The sequence below is a fragment of the Corvus brachyrhynchos genome, unplaced genomic scaffold (assembly GCF_000691975.1).
Source record: "Corvus brachyrhynchos isolate BGI_N302 unplaced genomic scaffold, ASM69197v1 scaffold176, whole genome shotgun sequence".
NCBI lineage: Eukaryota > Metazoa > Chordata > Aves > Passeriformes > Corvidae > Corvus > Corvus brachyrhynchos.
The window spans coordinates 566,944-577,273 of NW_008238435.1; the positions used below are offsets into that span (position 1 = coordinate 566,944).

The following is a 10,330-nucleotide window of genomic DNA, read 5'->3' on the forward strand; positions in this document are numbered from 1 at the left end:
GGTGTTCGACTGCATGAAGGGGGGGGGGAAACCCGCCCGCCGTCAAGCCCAGGGCAACCGCGAAGGCTCCCAGGCCGCACATGAGAGCCAGCCTGAGGCACAGGCCCTCACTCATCACCGCCGCGTAGCGCAGGGGCTGGCAGATGGCCACGTAGCGGTCGTAGGACATGGCCGCCAGCAGGAAGCACTCAGCCCCCCCGAGGGCCACGAAGAGGTGCATCTGAGCAGCACAGCCCAGGAAGGAGATGGTGCTGCCGTCCACCACTACCAGGCTGAGGAGCGCCTTGGGGACAACGACTAAAGTGTAGCAGAGCTCGATGGCAGAGAGTTGGCAGAGGAAGAAAAGCATGGGAGGGCGTGAGGGCTCCATGACCACTGCCGCGAAGATCATCATATTCCCTGCCAATGTGAGCAAATGAACAATGAGAAAGATAAGGAAGAGCAGGACCCGCAGACGGAGCAGCTCAGAGAAGCCGAGCAGGAGGAATTCCGTGGTTGCACCGGTGCTCACATTGTCCCTCTCCATGCAGCCTTCACATGGCATCTACAGGAGAGAAACAGAAGAGAAACAGCTGAATTTGACCTGATGCCTGGCAATCAATTCCATATAGGAAATAATGTTGCAGTACTGTAGAACCAGTGTAGTAAAGCTTATTGGGTAGGGAGGAAGGCAATTTCATTGAAAAAACCCCCAATCTTCAAACCCGATTTCACTCAGCCACATTCAGCACACTCTCAGACCCATATTCTCCCAACCACCAAGGTTCTTGTGCCCAAATGATCTCCCTAGGATTCTTTGCCATGACACTGGTGACAAAGACTGTCAACTCTTGGGTCTTCCTCTCTTCTGAGTTGTTCTTAGGTTTGTGACCATGTGCAGGTTTTGAACATGCACTAGATACCCTTTAGGAGTTGACACTGATTAGTGTCTCTGTCCTGTCCTGCTTTTAAGAGTCTTTATTGGACTGTTCCTCTTGATCTGAGTGTCCTAAGAAGGCATTTGGATATTGATGACCACCAACACCTAGGTCCTGCAGACATTGTGCTGCTGCTGCCTCTTGTGCGTCCACTCCCAGGCAGACCTGTTCATTCTCTATTCAGACCACTAATGCAATCCTCCACTTCTGTGTCAGAGATGTACAAGGACAACCAGACAGTGAGCTGGAACTTCTGTGCTACAGCCTGACTCCAGTTAAGTGGGAATTTGAGGTGTTCCCTGACTGGCTTTCCCCTTCTCGACAGTGGATCTGCCTTAAAGTTCATTCAGAAACAGGGTTTCAGTGATTAGACATGAGGGTTCCAAAATTAGGGCTGACATTTTGGCTGCTTACATCTTTATGCCTGGCTCAGCCCTATGGCATCAGAGTTGAAGTAAACAAACTTCCATTCCCAAAACCAAAGATGTCCATGGCAACATACATGCTCTATAACAGTCTGTTAAGGGAAACACAATGCTAATATCTTGGACTTGGAAACTGAGATCTTGCTTCTCACAGGAAGAACAGAAACTTCCTAGAAATGTGGAGTGATACAAAGCTATTTAAGCTGAAAAATCTAGGAAAGATAAGGATGTAGAGAGACATACAAAAATAAATTACATATACTGGTCATGGTTGAACAGTATTCATTGCTCACATATGGATCATTGAATACAATATTTACTACAAGGAATAATTCCAACTCTTCCTACATTTTGCTGTAAAACAGGAATAAAATCAGAGATTCCTTGAAGACTTATGCTTATATTAAAATCCCAGCAGTATTTAAGTGTGAAACAAACTGGAAAATTACATGAAATGTCATCAAAGACAAATAGAAGGAATGTGAAATTGCCATTAGTAGACATGAGGATTTTCCTGCAAAAAGATATTTCAAAAGAACTCAAGAAAAAATAATCAATACAATTGAGGAGGTGAATCTGCTTAAGCCTACAGACCTTTGCCTTTATTTTTGCCGCAAGGTTTCCTTGTGATTCAGTATCTCAGCAGGATTCAAAACATCTGGGGACTCAGGTGAATATGAAAATATCCGCAATGATATTACCTCAGGTGCAAAACTAGGAATTAATCTCTCTGCCTCAGAGCATAAGTCAGCAAAATTAACAAGCTAGGAAGAAAATACCAGAAGTTCCAAGACTAAAAAATAATGGACAGTCAGTGAAGACCAAGAAGGAGCTCTTTAGAGAACACAGAGAGAGCAGCGATCCTGCAAAAGCAGGTAAAAAGTGCTACTGCTAGACACAGTTTCCAGCAGTTATAAAGCCATGGTTAACTCCTACATCCACATTTTGCAAGACCTCCCCAACAGCAGTTCTAAGCAGTCTGGCTGTAAATCTTTCTTAACACTCTATGCAAGCAGAAGGTCTTCACTGAAAACAGGAGTAATGGGTTGGTACACGACTGTGGACTCAGTCACTGAGGACCAGCTGGGGCTCCCCTCACTCCAATTACTGAGGCTTTAAGAGAATTCTACTAAACACAACAGGGCTAAGAAGTGGGGAAGAAACAGAGGTTTCCCTTCCTTTCATTTGGAGCTGTTTGCTCCAGTGACAACCTACCTTCTCTGGGTTAAAAGGTAAGAAAACAGAGACTGCTTCCTCTTGATGACGTGTGCTGTTCAGTTTGGGCTGAGATTCTGTTTCTTGCCCAGTCTGGGGTCTCTCTGGCTGTGGGCCAATGTTTTTTTTCAGTATCTCATAGCCATCCTCTGCTCTTCTGCAGGACCCAGCTCCTTATATACAATATGACACAGAAGTCTGTCCTGTTCCCTGCTGCCTCTGCCCTCCCTGCACCAAGGACAGGCAGTTCCATTCCTTCCAAGAAAGGGGGAGTTGCAGGTTTTCTGTAAATCAAGCAATAGGATGTAATTGCATCTTCAGAGGATGGCAGGGTTGCAGCACCCTCCTCTCTTGTTCTTTTCACTGAAGCAATTGGAAGTAGCTGATTATTGGTAGGACTGCTTTGCACCTGGCGTGGCAACATTTTAAGTAACAAAATGCATTGCTGCTCTTCTTAAATAAAAATAACTCTGTGGGTCTTTAAGTAAGTTTAAACTAAACTCACACTTAGAGGCAAAGCAAAACAGATATAAAAACTTTAAACGCATCTGTGTGTGGAGTTTTCACGTGTTCCGGTGACCCATTATTTCTCACTGACTCGGATGACATCACCATTCAGCACTTGATAGGACTGAGATTATTTGAGCCCAGTTTATTTCTATTGCCATTGTTACGTTCGTTCCTGGCCACTTACACTGAAATAATTAAAGACATCTGTAGCCTTATGTGAGTAGAAAAGAGAGGCCGAGTCAAGATTTTTGACTGCTAAAATGGATCTGCTTGGCAGAAGCATGTAAGTATGGTACCTCAAGATTTTTCACAGGGCTTGGTTTAGAAGGAATCCTTTCAAAATATTCTTCTATAATATTTTATCTATGTGGCATAGTCATTTTGGAACAAAACTGCCTCATGCATCAGTCCAGTCTGGGACTGACTGTGTTTGGAAAAGGACCTGGGCTTCCAGTGGACAGCAAGAAACAGGAGCCAGGAAGAAGCAACAAAGACCAACCACTTACTGGGCTGCAATAGTAAGAATGTGTCCAGCAGGTGAAGGAAAGTGATTATTCCCCTTTGTCTGTCTTACATGTAGCCACATCTGGAATACGAAATACAACTAAAGTTGTATTTAAGTATTTCTTACTCTATTTTAAGCCTGTCATTTAACTTTTTGGAATTAAAGCTGTGACAGTGGAGTCTAACCTCTTTAGTTTCTCAACTCGCTTCCCTAAATTTCAGATTTTTTTTTTTTTTTAATTTCAGCTTTCTTCCTTACACTTCTTACTGTTTAAGGTTCTGCAAACAACTTAGGGCACAGAATGCCATTTACAAAACTGAATTCTGAATCTGAATTGAATTCTAGTCACTGTTGTATAATACTGAACAAAAGAGCAACCCTGAAGCCTCTCTCGGTGACACGTTGTCTCTGCAGCTGTAACAGGAGCAAAATCGAGGTGCTGGTTATTTTCTAATTACACCTAGCAAATTGGGCGGATTATAAATGGAAGCAAATCTTTACAGTGAAGTCTATTTTAGTCAAATGCTTTGCAGAGTGAGACTGCTCCCTCTAGTAAACTCTGTGAGAATTTCAGAACACCAGCTGATTAATTAAACTCACGTAGAGTTTATCTTTGTGTTACAAAAGAAAATTGGGGGGTTCTGGGCCATTTCTTACTTTATGCTCTTCTCTGACCCTAACTGTAGGAGACAATCTGCTGCCTTGGTAACAGTGCAAAAGTAATTATCAGGAACTACTTTGACAAGTCTGTTCCAACTTTCTCATCTTCAGATGGTCCTTTCCTCCTGCTGGACTGGAGGTGAACCGAGGTGAGTCAGCACGTACCCAGTAACCAATACCACACAGTCAGCAGTTATATGCACTAATTTTTTTTACCATAGTGCCCAGCCTTCCACTGAAATAAGTCAGGCAAATTACTGTTTCAGTTTGTGTGTGTGTGCAGATAAGCCATCATTTATTAACATGCAACTTACACCTACCCGCAACGTTTCAACACACTCCCACACGTTACCTCCAAAACACAGCTCCCCAAAGAGGGGAGTGCTAGCTGGAGTGAGCTGTGCAGCCCAGTGCCAGAACACACAGCAACCAGACAAACAACAAGCAGCAGAGGATGAGAATATGCATGTCAAAGCGACTCCTTACTTCCTCCTCTAGCCCACACCTTTCAGGTTCCCAGCATTTTCATTGCATCAGCTTACAGCCAAATTCATAATAGATTATTAAAAGCTGCACGCTGGCATTAGTGTTTGCATGTCTTGAGTCTGCAGCATGTTATAGAGCTGTACGTTCTGCCTTGCTGCAGAGTTCAGCCCTGCTCTCCTCCCCCGCACTCTTAACTGAGTGATTTTTTTTCAGTACGTGCCTGCAAGGCTTTGGGACTGGCCTGCCTTAGCCCGAATTTGTATAAGGAGCTTCTTGGAATCCAGCTACGGTTAATGAATCACATCATATCAGCTTCTATCAGCAATTGCAACATACTTCAGAGGATATTCCCCTTGGTCTTCAGAAAAAGGGCCAGTGCTAGGCTTGCCCATCCACACCCGTGAATTGCCAGCCTGCTCCAAAGAAGGCAAGAGAAACTGGGAAGCTCAGCGTAATCTGGAGCAATCTGGGCAAAATGGAAACAGCTGAGAGTGGTACCAGGAAAACTGGAGGAGAGGGACAGCTGGTCCCAGCAGTGGCCAGGGAAATGGCACTCTCAGCCCAGACAGCCCCGCTGCTCTGGCCTGACAGAGACACAAAGTTCTTCAGCAGGCTGTAAACAATGTTCAAGCAACATGAACTGGCCAGTGGTAAAAGAGAAGAAAGACGATAAGAAAGATTGCAGATCTTTTTTGCATGCAAAAGCATGCTGATATTGATCCTCTGGGGGTATCATACTGCTGCAGAAAGCAAAGATTTTGGCTTTCGCAGCTGCACTGATGTTCTGCTGCAGGTATGTTCAGTAGCAGAAGCTACTGTGTTATTCAGAAACATCATGGTGACTTATCTGATTAGGGAACTTAAGGCAGTTTTAAGGTGGATTGCTTGAATTGGTTTTGGTGGTTGATGAAATGTAAGATTCACTCTAATGAAAATGTTAAGAGCGGCAATGTAAAAATAAATGCTAATATCTTTTGAGAAAGTGCATTTTTGACTCCAGCAAGGCTGATTATGATCCTAACATGGCAGGGCTGAGGGCTGAAAATTACTGCATCTTGACAGAGACTATTTAACAGGCATGGGATCCCTATTCTGTAGTAAACAGGAGTCAAGAAATGTTGTCTCCCACAGAGGCAAGACACTGAAACAGTTGGGCATAGCCTTTAGGAGGAGCAGTGAATCCTTATTCCCACAATGTTCAGAGTTTTCTGGAAACTGGGAACTGAAAGTGGCTGAGGTGGTAACAGCAGGATGGCTGGCATCAATTTGCTGTGGTGAGAAAAATCATCACGCTGCTCTCCTCAAGTTTCTGTTGTTTGGCTTGATAAACCATGCCTGGGAACTCAGTCTGGGAAAGATGCTCGACCATACACCAACCAAAACAGTGTTTTGCCAAAAAAAGGGCGGGCAGCCTGGCAGCTGACTACTCCTCATGATTTGTTAAAGGTGGGGCATTTCTTTCACCTCGTTGTACTTACTCATAGTCTAACCCAGCCAAAGGCATTGTCCTGCATTTCTGCTAAAAAAAAATGTTTGTACAGATCAGTTAATAGTATCATAAACATGCAAGCTTTTCCCATTTGGAAAGAAGTTACTAGAAGAAAGCTAGTTTAGAACTAGAGAGAGAAAGGACAAATCTAAAATTGGAATTTATGAATGAAAGAATGAAAATATTTAACCTGAGAAGAGCAAGTAAAAATGAAAAAGACAGACAAACTGAAAATTAGGCTACAGGCCCTGGAAAAGATTAACTAGAACTCCAGTAGTTAAGACAAGAAAGAAGGTGAGGGTAGTAAGAAGAATGATATTCTGAAGACAGATCTAAGTTTTCTTCTTGTATCTGAAGTTATTTTCAGATTCATTTGGACAACTTTGTGGATGTCTCTGTGGATCCAATTAAAAGTTTGGGTTTTAAGTCGCTGCAGCCAGAAGGGCTCATCTGGAAGGAAACAGAATAGCTGCAACTCTCATGGTCTTTGAAGGAGCTGAGCAGTGCTCAGCCCCTCTTGGGGCAGGGATGACAACAGTCTGGGGCCTTGCTGAGAGTCACTGGTGTTGACTTCAGAAAATCATGTATTTATTGTTCCCTATGCAATGGTAAATGAGGCATTGTCTCACCTGAGCTCTTCCTTGGGGTGGCAGTGACTGAGACGCTCCACCTGGGGACATAATTTGTTTTTGCCTAATTTGTTCTGATGCAACTGCAGCCCTTGGGAGAAAAGCCAGAAAAACTCATTCTCTTATGAACTTCTCCACAGGAGACACCATCCCAAGCTGATGCTGCACACAATTCATCCTCAATGTACCCAGCTACCACTTATTTAAGCCTCCTCCTCCCATCTCATATTTGGTCATCTAGATTGACATTTTTCTTCTGTGTCACTTAGAAGCCCAAATCTCATTTTCAGAATAGTGAGGTAAAAAGCTATTAGACCAACACACTTTTCTGAAGAAGCTTATTGCAGAAAATAAACTCTGGAAACCAGCATCCCAAACTGAATGTACAAACTCCAGATGAACTGGAGCTTGTTCAGACAGAAGACCTGTAATAGACACTCAGTATGTGTGGTCAGAGACTGCAGATGGGCTGTAGGATCCATTCTGGCACTGAACTCGGGGGGTTGTTTCAAGCTGTGTTTCAAGAAAGTCAGTTGGAGGTGAAAGAAAAGAGCAATCTGTCCCTAATTGTGGACAGAATCTGTGTTTTAGAAAACACAAATACAGCAGCTTGCTGGACTGGATAGCAGGGGAGCAGGTGCATCCAGCTGTTGCCTTCAGCATTCTTTAGCATCACTTCCACTTATTGTCTCACACAATGATGTTAATATTATCTACTTCTATTGTTTTGTTTCTTGTGTTCACAACATCTCTATATTCTTACGTAATGTTAGACCAGAAGCTAAAACAACTCAGTGAGAATTCAGCAAACTATTCTTAGCACAAAGCCAAGCATTGCAGCACCACTGCAGAATACAGGATGAGATGCAGTAAAATGTTACTGGTCCAGGTGTCCATGAACACAGAATTACAGGAAATAGTTTCAGGACAAGTGGATGCAAGAGAGAAAGATTTTTAATAGCTTTTCTGCAAGAGGACCTGCTAGACATAGGGAGAGACTTATCAGCCTGCAGGGATCCCTGTCTACAGATATGTCATATATTAAATTTCTTCATTGTGCTTCAGGGGTGACCAAAGCCCTTATCTGAAAGGAGACATCACATAGCACAACAGAATTATGAGCTGCTTGAAAGAACAGGGGAAAGAAGAGGACAGTAGGTCACAAGGGGCAAAAAGATTAGGCCCTTACCACCTTCTGTGAGTCTCAGTGAAGACATGGCAGTAACAGAGGACTCATGCTTGGCTGAGCTCTCTGGAAATGCCAGGAGCTGCACTTGATCCTTATGGGGTCCCTTCCAACTCAGGATATTCTATTCTATTGTGTTCTATTGTATTCTATTCTATTCTATTCTATTCTATCCCATAACCTTGTGTGGCACCATGCATTATAGTGCTGGCAAATGCCCTTCAGCTGTCAGTCCTGAGCCGTGTCCTGGGCAGGGGAACTGTGGGCACACCTGTAGTTATCAAGTACTGGTTGACCAGTACAACAGATCTAGGCCTTGGATGGGTGATATAAAGCCTGATACCTCTGGTGCCCCTAATGATTTCCAATCTGTATTTTCATGGATCTATTTGGTGCAAAGGCTTTTATTCAGAAATAAGCTGCTTGTTAGAGCACATGCCAGCTGATCAGCATATTTATGCCTTTTTCCTTTATATTGAAACACTGAGAAAAGCTTCCTCCATATTCCATTTTAGCAACTTTCTTTTATTAGCAAAACCTAATTTCCCCTGATTAGGGAACATAGGCTGAAGACCCTGTGACAGCCTGAGCAACAAACCGAGCTAAGTACTCAGCTGTTCTTTCAGGCTGATGAATGGGAAGTGTAATGAAACTGTGATCCCACAATGTTCTCCAGTGCTACAAAAGGTCTTCACTGAATCACAGAAATGTGGAACACCCAGCCTCCTGCTCAGAGCTGGAGTATCACTAACGCTGCATCCCATCATGGTGGACTTTTCCAACAGAATCCTGGGAGCCTCCAAGGCTGGAGACTCCTTCACCACACTGGATGTCAGTTCCAGTGCTGTGCTGCCTGTTGGCGAAAAATTTTCCTAATTTCCAACCAGAATCCCCTGAGATGTGATTTAGAGCTACTGACCATTACTGTTGGTTTAATGGACCTGTAACAAACCTCTGGTATTTGGGACTGGAAGTAGGGGGGCAAAGGGGAACAGGACAGAAAGGAGATAAAACAAGCTCAAGACAGTGTTGGAAAACAGCCTGTTAGCACAGCATAGAGACAGAGTAGCCTTCTTTACTCTTTTTTTGCAGAAAGTCACAAGGTGATAGAGTTGAAGGAACATAGGCACTGAAGACCTTCTTTGCAGTAAGCACCACGTAAATGCAATGCCTTCCTTTGAGCTGCTGTGCTCATTAGCCAGTGGTCTTTGTGCTAAGCAACTGCATTTCAGCTGGTACTGAAATGAAAAGCATGAAATCCACTGTCTTCTGTGGTACTAGGCAAGTGCTCAGCAGGCAGAGCCTTTAGCTATTGCATTGCTGATGCCTTGAGCTGAGCTGGCAGTAGGTATTATTATTTGTTGGAGGGTTTGATGAGGAGTCTTTTGCTGCCTAAAATTTGGAACAGTATTAGTGTTGAATAAGTTAGGTCACTGAGATAGGAAACTTGATATGTGTTTCTCAGCACTACTACTGGACACTAAAATCAGAAGAACAACTTAACTGGAATTAAGTAATGCATGTAGTTGTATCTAAGAATTAACCTTTTTTTTCCAAACCAGGGCTTTACCCAACTTTACCCAAGATGGAGAAAAAATATCCATATTTTCTCAAATCACTACTATGGCCTTGAGAAACCACAAGTCTCCTTTCAGAAGCTCCATGACTATTCCCAGTTGTTTTCCCAGACAACAACCTTCCTACAGATTTTTCTTTTCAGGGGTTCATATTAGATTTAATAGTACCCATTTTGTGCACAGAAACTGAGGACTGTGGAGCAATGGAAATGCCTGCATGGCAGGTGGAATGCAAGAAGGAAAATATAGCTCTGCTTGTCAATTAGTTACACATGCCAGGAAAGTACAAAGGCACAAGGCCACCCTGAAAAGCGTGAAGTCACTGGTAATAGAGATTTTTCATCATCCCACAACATTAGGCCCTAGTCAAAAGTGGGAGCAGACCAAGTCTCTACTTGTCTCATGGAGTATTTCTTTAAAAGAGAAAACCTGTGGAAAAACATGAATTTTGACTATCCTGCTGCAGTGGAAGGTCAATAGTCTGAAAGGTGTGCTGACATCCAGGCAGATAAATGGGCTAAAAGCACTTTCCACTACACTGAGGAAGAAAAAAAAGAAGTCTGAAAATTCAGATAATAAGACAAAAGCAGAAGTATTTCCATGCAGTCAGCTGTGTCTGTGATGTCTGATGTACTGACAACATTAGGCCAGCATTTACATCTCTACCCAGAAACAGTCTTCTCCGTTACGCTGAATTTTTTTGAGATTCACTTCATTCCAGGAATGTCTTT

At 43.3% G+C, this 10,330-nt stretch overlaps 1 protein-coding gene across 1 annotated transcript in view; it reads right to left on the reverse strand.

Moving 5' to 3' along the window:
• The window catches only part of LOC103617174 (olfactory receptor 10AC1), a 1,617-nt gene extending 1,073 nt beyond the window's left edge, over positions 1-544 (reverse strand). The window contains exon 1 of the mRNA XM_008635436.2: positions 30-544. Coding sequence (XP_008633658.1) covers positions 30-544 — 515 coding nt within the window. The remainder of the gene's footprint in view (positions 1-29) is intronic.
• Positions 545-10,330: the final 9,786 nt, after the last annotated feature.